Source organism: Oryctolagus cuniculus, chromosome 2 (genome assembly GCF_051225735.1).
Source record: "Oryctolagus cuniculus isolate XC-2025 breed Fujian yellow rabbit chromosome 2, ASM5122573v1, whole genome shotgun sequence".
NCBI lineage: Eukaryota > Metazoa > Chordata > Mammalia > Lagomorpha > Leporidae > Oryctolagus > Oryctolagus cuniculus.
In genome coordinates, this window is record NC_142868.1 from 165,217,853 (window position 1) to 165,231,838 (window position 13,986).

Genomic DNA, 13,986 nt, shown 5'->3' on the forward strand with positions numbered 1-13,986 from the left:
GGCACACCAATATAGGACGGTGGCATTAAGCTGAATTGCCAATCCCTCACATAGTTTTAAGTTCATTGTTTAGACTCTCCAATTAAGTTTATTTTCCGTATCTGGCCAATTTCACTTCTGATCTTCCCAAAGCCTTTATCCAAAATATTCCCATGGACTCTCTTCCCATAGTTTCCTCTTTTTTCACCCTGGAGGGCTCTACTTCAAGAAATGATCTCTGTCATTTTATTTTTTAAAGATTTATTTATTTATTTCAAAGGCAGACTAACAAAGAGGAAGAGACAGAGACAGATCTTCTACCTACTGGTTCATTCCCCAAATGGCTACAACAGCCAAGGCTGGTGCTGTTGGAAGCCAGGAGCCAGGAACTGCATCCACGCCTCCCACATGAGTGCCAGGGACCCAAGCACTTGGCCATGTTCCTTCCTATGAGCATCAGCGGGGAGCTAGATCAGAAGTGAAGCAGCCAGCCAACGCCACAGCTCGCTAGGCTAATCCTCCGCCTGCGGCGCTGGCACCCCAGGTTCTAGTCCCGGTTGGGGCGCCGGGTTCTGTCCTGGTGGCTCCTCTTCCAGTCCAGCTCTCTGCTGTGACCCGGGAAGCAGTGGAGGATGGCCCAAGTGCTTGGGACCCTGCACCCACATGGGAGACCAGGAGAAGCACCTGGCTCCTGGCTTCAGATCGGCGCAATGCGCCAGCTGCAGCGGACCAGCCGTAGTGGCCATTTGTGGGGTGAACCAACGGAAAGGGAAAATGTTTCTCTCTGTCTCTCTCTCTCTAACTCTGCCTGTCAAAAAAAATAAAAATAAAAAAATAAATGGGAAAGGCCAGCGCCGCGGCTCAATAGGCTAATCCTCCACCTAGCAGCGCCGGCACACCGGGTTCTAGTCCCGGTCGGGGCGCCGGATTCTGTCCCGGTTGCCCCTCTTCCAGGCCGGCTCTCTGCTGTGGCCCGGGAACGCAGTGGAGGATGACCCAAGTACTTGGGCCCTGCACCCACATGGAAGACCAGGAGAAGCACCTGGCTCCTGCCCTCGGATCAGCGCGGTGCGCCGGCCGCAGTGCGCTGGCCGTGGGGGCCATTGGAGGGTGAACCAACGGCAAAAGGAAGACCTTTCTCTCTGTCTCTCTCTCTCACTACCCACTCTGCCTGTCAAAAAAAAAAAAGGGAAAAAAAAAGTGAAGCAGCCAAGACTAGATATGGTGCTCATATAGGATGCCAGGCAATGACTTAACTCACTGAGCCACAACACTGGCCCCACCTCTGTTTCCTTCTTATAATCTAACATGATTTATTACTATTTTCTTTATGCCCATTAACTTATCTTTCTAGGTATCTCCCTCATGAGAATGTAGACCCTGTAGGGGCAGATTCCAAACCCATCATGCTCACTATTGTATCTCTGAGTCTAGCAAAAGCCTGGTATAATATATGCTCAATAAATACTCGTTTAATGAATTACCTAAAATGTCTTTTCACATTACTTCAGAAATAAAGGCCCTATGTAAATATGTAGTACTTAACAAGTCATCTCAATTATCTACCAATACTCTAGCCATTCAAACTGCCATTCTCTGAAATTAGGGAAATCTTAACTCTCACCCACAAAGGACTACTATTATTATATGAATGACTCTTGACTGAAAAACAGGCAGAGACCAGAAGAAGGGAAGAAGATGGGAGGGACGCTTATAAAATGAATGGTGGGGCTGGCACCGTGGTGCAGCAGGTTAAAGCCATAGCCTAAAGCAATGGCATCCCATATGGGTGCCAGTTCAAGTCCCAGATGCTCCACTTTCGATCCAGCTCCCTGCTGATGTGCCTCAGAAAGCTGGAAATTGGCCCAAGTCCTTGGGCCCCTGCACCCACATAGGAGACCTGGAGGAAGCTCCAAGCTCCTGGCATTGGATGGTGCAGCTCCAGCCATTGTGGCCATTTGGGGCGTGAACCAGTAGATGGAAGATGTCTCTCTCTCTCTGTCTCTACCTCTTTCTGTAACTCTTTCAAATAAATAAAATAAATATTTAAAAAAGTAAAATAAAATAAAATGAATGGTAGGGCAGCATTCTTGGCCCTAGCCATTGTGGCAGTTCAGGGAGTAAACCAGTAGGTGGAAGATCTCTCTGTAACTCTGTCTCTCTGTAACTCTGCCTTTCAAAAAAATAAAATAAATCTTTTTTAAAAATAAGATAAAATGGGGCCGGCGCCGCGGCTCACTAGGCTAATCCTCCGCCTTGCGGCGCCGGCACACCGGGTACTAGTCCCGGTCGGGGCGCCGGATTCTGTCCCGGTTGCCCCTCTTCCAGGCCCGCTCTCTGCTGTGGCCAGGGAGTGCAATGCAGGATGGCCCAGGTGCTTGGGCCCTGCACCCCATGGGAGACCAGGAAAAGCACCTGGCTCCTGCCATAGGATCAGCGCGGTGCGCCAGCCGCTGCGCGCTGGCCGCGGCGGCCATTGGAGGGTGAACCAACGGCAAAGGAAGACCTTTCTCTCTGTCTCTCTCTCTCACTGTCCACTCTGCCTGTTAAAAAAAAATAAATAAATAAATAAAAAATAAAAAAAAATAAGATAAAATGGCCTTCTCTCTTCCTCTTTCCCTCTGAGGAGCGGCGGCGGCGGCGGCGGCGGGGTTGTGCAGCCATGTCCAAGATCAAGGCCCGGGACCTTCGCGGCAAGGAGGAGGAGCTGCTGAAACAGCTGGACGACCTGAAGGTGGAGCTGTCCCAGCTGCGCGTGGCCAAGGTGACCGGCGGCACGGCGTCCAAGCTCTCCAAGATTCCAGTTGTCCGCAAATCCATCGCCCGCGTTCTCACCATCATTAACCAGACCCAGAAAGAAAACCTCAGGAAATTCTACAAGGGCAAGAAGTACAAGCCCCTGGACCTGTGGCCCAAGAAGACCTGCGCCATGCGCCACCGGCTCAACAAGCACGAGGAGAGCCTGAAGACCAAGAAGCAGCAGCGGAGGGAGCGGCTGTACCCCCTGCGCAAGTACGCGGTCAAGGCCTGAGCCCGTGCTGCTAATAAACACAGAATGGCTGCCAAAAAAAAAAAAAAAAAAAAAGATAAAATGGCCAGCGCCGCGGCTCACTAGGCTAATCCTTCGCTTTGCGGCACTGGCACACCGGGTTCTAGTCCCGGTCAGGGCACCAGATTCTGTCCCGGTTGCCCCTCTTCCAGGCCTGCTCTCTGCTGTGGCCAGGGAGTGCAGTGGAGGATGGCCCAAGTACTTGGGCCCTGCACCCCATGGGAGACCAGGATAAGTACCTGGCTCCTGCCATCGGATCAGCGCAGTGCGCCGGCCGCAGCGCGCCGGCCACAGCGGCCATTGGTGGGTGAACCAACGGCAAAGGAAGACCTTTCTCTCTGTCTCTCTCTCACTGTCCACTCTGCCTGTCAAAAAATAAATAAATAAATAAATATAAGATAAAATATAAAGTGAAAGGTAATACAGTGGTAAAGAATGAAACGAACCAGAATCAAGCTAGGCATATGATCCAGGCATTTAACCACTGTACATCTCAAGACAACAATCCATGATTTACATACCTTAAAGGTAAGGTTAATGTGAGACTCAAAAAAAGCTAACGAGTGTGAATCTCCGTATCATACGTTTCCAGAGCACCGTGCTCTAAAATTTCTAAACTTAGCATGGCTTATTTTTAAAAAAAAAAAAACCTTATTTATGTGAAAGGTGGAGTTACAGAGAAGGAGACAGAGAGAGAGAGATATCTTCCATCATCTGTTCACTCCCTACGTGGGCACAACAGTCAGGGCTGAGCCAGGCCAAAGCCAGGAGCTAGGAGCTTCATCTAGGTCTCCAACATGAGTGCAAGGGTCCAAGCTCCTGGAACATCTTCAGCTGCCTTCCCAAGCGCATTAGCAGTGAGCTGGATGAGAACTGGAGCAGTCAGGATTCCAACTGCCAGCCATGTGGGATACCAGTGTTACAGGCAGCAATTAAACCTGCTATACCCCAACACCAGCTCCAGTCCCAAAGGCTCATATTTTACTTTTACATGTGATCAGAATATGCCTGAACTATCTCTACTAAAACTGTTTGATTACCACTGCATTTGCAATATCTGAAAGTACCAGGCAGGGGGCTGACAATATGGCACAGTGGATTAAGCTGCCCAGTTTGAGTCCCGACTGCACTACTTCTTATCCAGCTCCTGCTAATGCACCTGGGAAAGCAGCAGAAGATGGCTCAAGTACTTGGTCCCCTGCCACTGATGTGGGAGACCTGGATGGAGCTCCCGGCTCCTGGCTTCAGCTTGGCCTAGTCTCAGCAGTTGCAGCCATTTGGGGAGTGAGGCAGTAGGTGGAAGAGCTCTCACCACCTATTCCTTTATTCCTCTATAACTGCCATTCAAATAAATAAATCTTTTTTAAAAAATAAAAAATGGGACTGGCATTGTGGCATAATAAGTAAAGCTACTTCCTGCAATGCTGGCACCCCATACAGGGGCCGGTTGGAGTCCCACCTGCTCCACTTCAGATCCAGCTCCCTGCTAATGCACCTGGGAAAGCAGCAGAAGATGGCCCAAATCCCTGGGCCCCTGCAACCTCATGGGAGACCAGGAAGAAGCTCTTGGCTCCTAGCTCCAGACCAGCCCAACTCTGGCCATCGTGGGCATTTGGTAAACGAACCAGTGGATAGAAGATCCCATATGGGATGCTGGCACTGCAGGCGGTGGCCTTACCCACTATGCCACAGCGCCTGCCCTCTCTTTCAAAATAAATAAATAAATATTTTTAAAAGAAAAGAAACACAATAATCAAGTATAATTGAAGGTCATGATACAGAAAAAATGGCAAGGCTGGGGGGTGATAATTTGCAGATAAAGGGTCCTAAAGGTGGGTACAGGAAGCAGCAGTCAAGAGCCTATAAGCTACTGTGCTTGGAGCCAAGTAACAAAGGCATAGCATACCCAGCTGCTTTCAGCAAGAACATAAGTAAGCGAAGGGCAGGCAGTGACAGAAGAACATAAGGACTTAGAGGTCAACATTTCTATTTGAATCCTAATTAACATTTTTTAAAAGATTTATTTATTGGCCGGCACCGAGGCTCACTAGGCTAATCCTCCGCCTGCGGCACCGGCACCCCGGGTTCTAGTCCTGGCCGGGGCGCCGGATTCTGTCCCGGTTGCCCCTCTTTCAGGCCAGCTCTCTGCTGTGGCCCGGGAATGCAGTGGAGGATGGCCCAAGTGCTTGGGCCCTGCACCCTCATGGGAGACCTGGAAGAAGCCCCTGGCTCCTGATTTCGGATTGGTGCAGCTCCAGCTGTTGCAGCCATTTGGGGAGTGAACCAGCAGGTGGAAGACCTCTTTCTCTCTGCCTCTGCCTCTCTGTAGCTCTGCTTTTCAAATAAATAAATAAATCTAAAAAGATTACTAATGCCTCCCAGCATATGCATCAGCAGAAATCTGAAGTAGGAGGAGCCCAAACCAGGTATTCGACCCAGGCATTCCAATACAGAACGAGGGCATCTTAACTGCTAGGTCAAACACCCACCCATAGCCTCAATTCGGATACCTTAGGTCAGTATTTTAAAACGGCAGATCTAGAGGCTATCATTGTGGTGCAGTGGATTAAGTGCCAGCAACACCAGCATCTCATAGCAGAATACTGGTTTGAGTCCAAGCTGCTCTACTTCTGATAGCTCCCTGCTAATGAGCCTGGGAAAGTGGCAACCTTCCACCTGTGTGGGAGACACAGATGGAGTTCCTGGCTCCTGGCTTTGACCTAGGACAGCCCTGGCTGCTGCAGCCATTTGGGGAGTGAACCAGCAGATGGAAGATATCTCGCTGTCACTCTCATTTTGCCTTTCAAATAAATAAATCTTTTAGAAAAAAAAAAGCAGATTACAATTGCACTCCAACAGCTGGCACCCATGGCTGATCCACATCTGAGTGCATGCTCTTCATTTGATGATAGTCTCAAATATGACAGAATTTTTTTTTTAAATAATACAAGGACTTGGAGTGTTCCAAAAGCATACCAGGATCTCCAGGCTCTGTAAGCGAGTAATGACAAGGGCCACAGCTGGCTTCTTAGGACTCAGGTCTATACCAGTCTTCAGATGGCATCTGAGGGGAAAGGTACTAGCTAGGAAGCCCCAAAGATTTTAACACTACAAATTACACTTCAGTGGTCTGGGGGGAAACCACAGCAGCATCAGAAAATCTATGCCCCATGACTGCTTTCCTATCCCTCCATTGTAAAAACTCCCCCACTGCAAAGCAATCACTATGCTTCTGTTGGCTTCCACACCTCAGTCAGGGACACACCTTCATGGAGCAGTTTTATTTCACTTGGGCCAAAGGTACAAAGCTACTTTATATTATTACATCAAAGCTATCTTCTTATGAGTTGGCCTGGTCAAGAATTTTACAAAGTCCCTTCAGCATTGTATGTTCTAGCTTCCTCCTTTTAAAGCTGAAAGAGGAAAATATTAATTCACTAAAAGGAGAAATACATATGATGACCGCAAATATAAAAAGCGATCAGGTTACCCTCTGCCCTGCCCTTTGAGAGGCTCCAAGCAATGAAAGAAATCTGTAGGCTTTTAAATATTCAATAATAATATTTAATATTGGAGAGAAAATAGGTGATTATAAAAAGCAAAAGAATATTCAGAATCCTGCAGAACTCTCTAATCTGCAGTCTCTCACTTTCAGAGTCTTCACCTCTTCTGTCCTTAACCCAACTACGCTTCAGTGGAAAACAAATAGTTTTTAATATTAGAACCAAGAACACTCAGTGCATACCTTGTTGAGTTCTTCTATCCTTCTGATTAGATAGGGATTGCTGGAGGAATTCTCAAAGTAGACATAATCTGTAATTAAAGAAGTTACAGCACTTAATCTTTTCAAAGAAAATTCACATTTGTCAACCCATGACTTTATTAGGCAATTCACATTCAAAATTAAGCACGCAATTCATCCACTGGTTAAAGCAAACTTAATAATGCAACTTTAATCTATTCTCTCTTGTGCCCTCTATTCGCAGGCCTTGATTCTCCTGGCATGTTCATTTCAATTAGCACTTTATCAAGGTCTCCTAGACTTTTGTCCCACACATGTCATTTCTCTAATAAACAAAGACTTCTCATCACTGGGCAGTCAGGGTTCATGAAACACATGTTCCCTGTACTCTTTAACTGCTTCCACATCTTTTCCCTCCAATCCAATCTGCCCTGGAGTATGCTTCTCACATAAAACTGTTGACCTAAGACAAATTCAGAGCATGGAGAAAGGCTTAACAGCCCAACCTACATTTCAATCACCAACTCAAAAAAAAATTTTTTTAAGTGAGCAGAGCAGGTAAGAGGAAGCACACTGACAAACTTTTCCAAAGCTCCACCTGGGAAGACAGTGATGAGGGGTGGGGGTCTCTTTCTGAGAGGCAGAGCCCTCTGGGGGTACACAGCAATCTAGCCTAGCCCTTCCCCGTATTTAATTCAGGTCCATTTAGGTTTTTGGTATAAAGAAAACTGCTGCAGGCTTTCCACAAAAAAGGAGAAAAATTTTCAAGTGTGGCTTTTCCTCTCATCTAATAGGCTCACTGGAAACTTCCCACTGTGTGTCCGTCTGAGAGGATGGACTGCGTTGTTATTGTCTATCTTAGCGGCTCTCTCTTCTGCAAAGTGGCCTCATTTAGCCAAGCCATTCCCACCACCATCCATCAGGAGCTCGGCTAACGAGCAGAGAAGAGCTCGTCTCACACACAAACACGCCACTTATCTGAATTATTATTTTACCAGGAAAGAGGGAGGAGGGCGTCGTGAGTAGGGAGAAAGTTTGTTTGACCTTATTTCTCTCTTCCGCAGAAGGCTGGGAAGGAGGCAGACAGGAGAGCAAACGTCCGGGCAGAGCTCAACTCCCCACCTCTGGCTGCGGTTCCTGGCCCCTGCTAGACCCCAATCTTGGGGGGCCGGACAAGAAACGCAAGGGGAGGCTTTGAAGGCGAGGTGCAGGAACCGGCCCCGCCAACAGGCCTGTCCAGCGGGGACCCTGGCTGGGCCCCCTCGCCCCCACCCCCACCCCACTCTCCGACTGAAGGGCAGGGGAAGGAGAGGAGGAGGAAGATGTCCCCCCATCCTCCCCGGCCCCCAATACCTAGAAGCCACGCGAGTAAAAGGCCACCCAGTCAGGGGGCTCGACGGGCCCTGCCCCCATGTGGGTTCCATGGAGGGGGGCGCCTGGTAATTCATGCCCCCAGTAGAGGCCTGTTCCTAAAAACCTGGACAGGGTATGGGGGTGCTGCTGGTCCCCGGCCCCTTGCGGGCCACCGTGGGGGGAGGAGGAGGGGTGGGGGTGGGGAGCCCGGCCCCTCTGAGGGCCCCGGTGCCCCCCTCCCTGCGCCCTCAGCCCGGGCGCCCAGGACTCTCGGCGGTTAGCTTGCGCTCGCCGCGACCCCCCAACTCCCGCAGCCCGCCCCCAAGACGGGCCGGGTCGGGCCGAGCCTTCCTACCTCCGACCCGGTACATGTTGGCCGCCATGTCCGCCCGCCCGCCCGCGGAGCCCAAGCCGAGCCCCGCCCGCCGCCGCCGCCGCCGCCTCAGCCTCGACCGCCGCCGCCGCCGCCTCCTCGCCGCCTCGCCACGGGGGGGAGGGGAAGGGAGAGGACGGGGGAGGGGGAAGTGAAGGGGAGGGGACGCCGAGGGCTGGGGGCTGGCGTCCGCCCCCAGCGCAGGGCGAGCGAAACCGAGTGGGCCGCGCTGGGGGAGGCCCCGGGAGGCCCCAGCGCTGCGGGTTGCGGGCACCGGGGGACAGGGAGGGAGGCTGAGGGGCCTTGCGAGTGGAGGACCCCAGGGCCCCAGTCCTGGCCGACGCAGAAGCCTGCACTGGCAACTGCGGGCTGGGGGCCCTTGGAGATTGGGGTGGGAACAGAGGCTGAGCCTCCCTGGAGCGCTTCCTGCCCCACCCTGAGTAACCCGTCACCTGCCCACCGCTAGACAGGTTCTCCTTCCCTGCTCTGTCCCCGGGGAGCCCCAGCATGTGCGACCCTAAGCAAGGCAGCACCAGTGCAAGCTTCGCTGCAAAGTCTTGGATACAAATAAGTGCAGGCAGCAGGGCACCTTCCTCTGGGAAGGTTGTTACAGACCCCAGGCGTTCCCAGTCAGAGACCCAGCTGGGCCAGGACTGGAAAAACTGGCTGCCGTCCAAGTGCGCCCTAACTGCGATGGCGGGGACGTCATCATTCACCCCAGAACTAGGCTGAACAGAACCCACTCCCGGACACCCTGAGACCCTGTCTGTAACTAGGCCCCATTGCAAAAAAAAAAAAAAAAAAAAAACAGACTTAGAGGCGCCCTTCGTCCAAGGGCCCTACAGTTCCCCACACCACCTCCCAGGAGGAGAGACTGTCAGGTTGTTGATGATGGACAGTTAACTAGTTCTGTGCCTGAACCTTTTAAATGGTCATTTTCTCATGCTAATTCTCTGGACAACTTGTTTTCAAATCCTTGGCACCCTCGGAACAAAAAGATAAAGTTGAGTCTTAGCTGGCCATCCCCCAAGTGAACACAAATACTTTTTTTTAGGCAAGCCAATCTACTACTCCCAGACTTTGTTGCAGAATAAACACAACAATGATCCCTGATGGTTGCGGGTTGTTGGGAGTGTCTGGTGATGTACAGCTGTGTGGCTGTTGACTGTGACTTTGAGGCCTATGCTGGAAGAGGAGGTGTTCCCAGAAAAGTCTGTGTTTGCCTTATCTTGTGCCGTGGCCCCTAATCAAAAGATGTTGAAGTGAAAAAATAATTATCTGGACAGCTGAAGCAAAGTGAGAATAATACAACAATGAACAACTTTGCCTGCCTTACATTGGTTGACTCCGTGACCTGTTTCCTCTTTTATGAAATGGGGACACTAACTCCACCTCACAGGTGGTAAGGATCCGTTGTGATGCTATCTGAAAATGCTTTGTAAACTGGAGCAGAAAGCACCAAGCAAATAGCAGGTGTCTTCCGCTTTCTTTTTAACCCCAGAAAGCCTCAGATTCCCAGGGGTTTTATGCCATGTGTCAAACTGTGAGCCCTGTCAGCTCTTGTGACCCAGCAAAGAAAGCAAAAGTATTCTGCTATGCACATGGCGTGGCTGTTGTTTATCATAATCCTTTTACTGGAGATACCACCAAAAATATATTGTGACATATCCGACATCACTCTCTCCGTTTCTGAGCTGACACAAATAAGTGGAATAATTCACCTGGAGTCATACAGTGAACTGGCAGCGTGATCGAGATTGTAATTCAGCCGCTTCTGCCGACCTAGGAAGCTCTGGACCATAAAGCCTTTCTCCCAGGGAAAAAGTCACCTGGAAACCATAAATTGCAAAGACACAGACCACAAGCTTTAGGGTGTCTTCACGTTATGTTTTTAATAAATGAGTGATTTTTCCGCCTTCATGCCCATGTCTGTGTTTTTGCTGGTTCCTTGTCTGCCAGTCTCACTTCCCTAGCTCGGTGCTCCTTGCCAGGTGTTTGTGATGACTGTAACAACAACAACAAACCGGTGAAAGGTGCCAAGAAAACTCCCTACATCCACACCCACCTCCTCCCCTTAGGAACAATTTATCCAGAAGCCCCCCATGAAAGGCCTCAGAGATCTGTGGGGTGAGGTTGGGGGGCAGGGGGACTGGGGAAATGGCGGCTGGACCTGGAACTCTTTCCTTCCTCCAGATTCTGTTGTTCTTAGTGTCTCCCACTCCTCCAGCTCCTACACAGTGTCCTCTACATTCTAGGTTCTCAATATCTGAAAGAAAAAATGCCAGGGGGCCGGCGCTGGGGCGCAGCGGGTTAACGCCCTAGCCTGAAGTGCCAGCATCCCATATGGGCGCCAGTTCAAAACCCAGCTGCTCTACTTCCAATCCAGCTCTCTGCTATGGTCTGGGAAAGCAGTAGAATTTTGGCCCCTGCACCAGTGTGGGAGACCCAGAAGAAGCTCCGGGTCTTTAAAAAGAAGGAAGGGGAGGAGGAGAAGAGGGGAAGAAGAGGGAGAGGGGAAAGGGGAGGGGGGAGGTAGGGAGGGGAAGGAGAGGGGGGAGGGGGGAGGTAGGGAGGGGAGGGGGAGGGGAGGGGGACTAGTGCTGTGGTATAGCAGGTAAAGCGGCCAACTTCAGTGCCAACATCCCATAGGGGTGCGAGTTCAAGTCCTGGCTGCTCCACTTCCGATCCAGCTCTCTGCTATGGCCTGCTAAGTCCTTGGGTCCCTGTACCCACATGGGAGATGGGGAAGAAGTCCCTGGCTCAGCTCCGGCCATTGCAGCCATCTGGGGAGTGAAAGTGAACCAGCAGATGGAAGACCTCTCTCCCTCTGCCTCTGCCTCTCAAGTAAATAAATAAATCTTAAAAAAAGAAGAAGAGGAGGAGGAGGAAGAGGAAGTGGAAGAGGAGGAGGAAGAGGAAGAAGAAGTTGTTTATAGAAGGGATTATCTGAAACCCCAGGACATTCCCTGTGTTGGACTCCAGAATCTCACCAGTTAGCTGAAAAGAAATGGATGCTGTGTAAAAGCTATAGATAAGGGCCTGGCATTGTGGCACAGCGGGTTAAGCTGCCAACACCACCAGCATCCAATATCGGCAGAGTCCTAGTTGCTTCGCTTCAGATCCAGTTCCCTGCTAATGTACCTAGGAAGGCAGCAGAGAATGGCCCAAGTACTTGGACCCTTGCACCCACATAGGAGACGTGAATGGAGTTCTGGGTTCCTGTCTGGGGCCTGGCTCAACCCTGGCTGTTGTGGCCATTTGGAGAATAAACCAGTGGATGAAAGCTATCTCTCTGTGTGTCTCTCTTTGTCTCCCCCTCTTTCTCTGCCACTCTGACTTTATAATAAATAAATCTTAGAAGGAGAAGAAAAAAGAAGAAGAAAAACAAAACTATGGATGAGATCGAGTTGGTTTTTGTTTCAACTTACATGTCAAAACAAAGTAAGCTACCCTCTGGGAGCTTTGTGATATTGAACCCAGGAAAGGAGCCTGAGGGACTAAAATACTATTAATCTGCAACCAGAAGCCAGCCTTTGGATTAGAAACTGCATCTTATTTGTGTTTTCTATGACCTATTTCTCTTTTTTCCCCCCATTTATTAACTTATTTTGGTTTTTAGTAGAGTTCTTTTTGGAAAAGAACAGCCCGTTTTAGATATCCTTGAGGGGCGTGAGTTTTAAAGGTGGACAAATTTGTAACAGGAGAAAGGTAGGCATCACAGCAAGAATCAAAGCAGGAGAGCTCCTAAGTGTGGGGAGCAAACCGGACTAGACTGAGTTACTGGAATTAAGACTTATTCTATGCATCTGCTCTCCCACAATATGGCGTTGGGAGAGAAGTAAACAGCTTCCGCACAGCTGCCTCCAGTTCAACCAATAAACTGTAGGACTTGCTCCTGATTGGAGAGCAGCGTACTCGGCGTGTGGGCAGCCGAGTTGGGATTGGCAGAGGAGGACTATAAAGGAGGAGAGAGACGGCATGCACCGGGAACATCTAAGGGGAACATCTGAGGGAACACCTGTGCAGCCCCCGAGAAGAGCCGGCCGGCGGTGTGCCGCTCCCCTGCGGAAGTGGGGAATGTGGCCAGGGGGAACGGCCCTTCCACGGAGGTGGAAGGGATAGTAGCCAACCCGGGAAGAACCAGCAGCAAACCCGGGGAGGGCCGAGCAGACGAGAGAACAGCGCAGGGTCCTGTGTCGTTCCTCCACGAAGAGGGGGAGCGACATAATGGTGCCGTGACTCGGATAGGAAACTTAGGACGGATATGAAGCCTAGGCAGGGTTTAGTGTCGTTCCCCCATGAAGACGGGGAGCGACACTAAGGGAAAGGAAAACAGAGTCAAGAGTTTCACAGCCTCTCCAGTCATGGGTTTCGCTCCATTGATCCCAGAGCTAAAAAGCCTGAAATACATTGGGGTGGGCATTTGGTACAGCCATTAAGATGCTTTGTAACACCTGGGAAGACAGCTGAAGGTAACCAGGTGCTTGGGCAACTGAACCCACATGGGAGACCTAGACGGAGTTCCTGGCTCCTGGCTTCCACCTGGCCCAGTCCCAGCCGTTGTTGGGGAATGAACTAGCGGATGGAAGATTTCTCTTCACTCTCCCTGTCGCTCTGCCTTTCAAGTAAATAAATCTTTTTTTAAAAAAGGAAAAAAAAAGGGGCCGTCGCTATGGCATAGTAGGTTAATCCTCCACCTGTGTCATCAGCATTCCATATGGGTGCCGGTTCTAGTCTAGGCTACCCCTCCTCCAATCAAGCTCTTTCCGCTGTGGCCTGGGAAAGCAATAGAAGATAGCCCAAGTGCTTGGGCCCCTGCACCCATGTGGGAGAACAGGAGGAAGCACCTGGCTCCTGGCTTCGGATTGGCACAGCTCCAGGCGTTGCAGCCATTTGGGGAATGAACCAACAGAAGGAAGACCTTTCTCTCTGTCTCTTCCTCTCACTGTCTGTAACACTACCTCTCAAATAAATAAATAAAAATTTAAAAAAAAAAGAAAAAGAAAAGCTGCTTAAGACATCCACATCCCAGACTGGGGTATCTGAGTTCCAATCCTAGCTCTGCTTCCAAGTCCAAGTTCCTGTTAATGCACATCCCGAGAAGCAGCTGCTGATGGCTCAAGTATTTGGGTTGCTGCCACCCACATGGGAACTCTAGATTGAGTTCTGGGCTCCTGGCTGTGGCCTGGCCCAACCCTGGCTGTTGTGGTCATTTGGAGAATGAACCAGCTGATGAAAGGCCTCTGTGTATGTGTGTGTGTGTGAGTCTCTGCCTTTCAAATAAAACAAAAATAAGTAAAAATAAAAAATAAAAAACCTGAAATCCAAAACCAATTTCAAAAAGCTCTGGTTTTTGGAAGCATACATTTTACAATCCCATTGTTTCCTCATGCCCACAAAGGAGAATTAGGTCAGCCATTTGATTGCATCCTCAAGAAATTTCCTTCCCTAGCAACAACATTACCTATAGGTAGTGGAAAGGGGACTGGA

General features: G+C 50.2%; 1 protein-coding gene and 1 pseudogene across 27 annotated transcripts in view; one reads left to right on the top strand and one right to left on the bottom strand.

Moving 5' to 3' along the window:
• MTA3 (metastasis associated 1 family member 3) overlaps window positions 1-13,986 on the bottom strand; it is a 222,182-nt gene that overhangs the window by 155,289 nt on the left and 52,907 nt on the right. For 12 of the 26 annotated variants that reach the window (XR_011386670.2, XR_011386669.2, XM_070069203.2 and 9 more), the window contains exons 1-2: window positions 8,479-10,404; window positions 6,774-6,841 (exon numbers count right to left, since the gene is read on the bottom strand). Coding sequence is in view for 9 of the 26 variants with exons in the window: in XM_070069203.2 (XP_069925304.2) it covers window positions 6,774-6,841; window positions 8,479-8,506 (96 nt within the window). In the remaining 17 variants the exon portion in view is untranslated. Of the gene's footprint in view, window positions 1-6,773; window positions 6,842-7,765; window positions 7,927-8,123; window positions 8,241-8,478; window positions 10,405-13,986 lie in introns of those variants that run through there. The other 14 variants (XM_089326488.1, XM_089326489.1, XM_089326484.1 and 11 more) reach the window with 10 other exon arrangements.
• Window positions 1,308-3,071, top strand: LOC100352318 (large ribosomal subunit protein uL29 pseudogene; annotated as a pseudogene). Its single transcript, XR_016229418.1, has one exon. The product of XR_016229418.1 is annotated as a large ribosomal subunit protein uL29 pseudogene (transcript).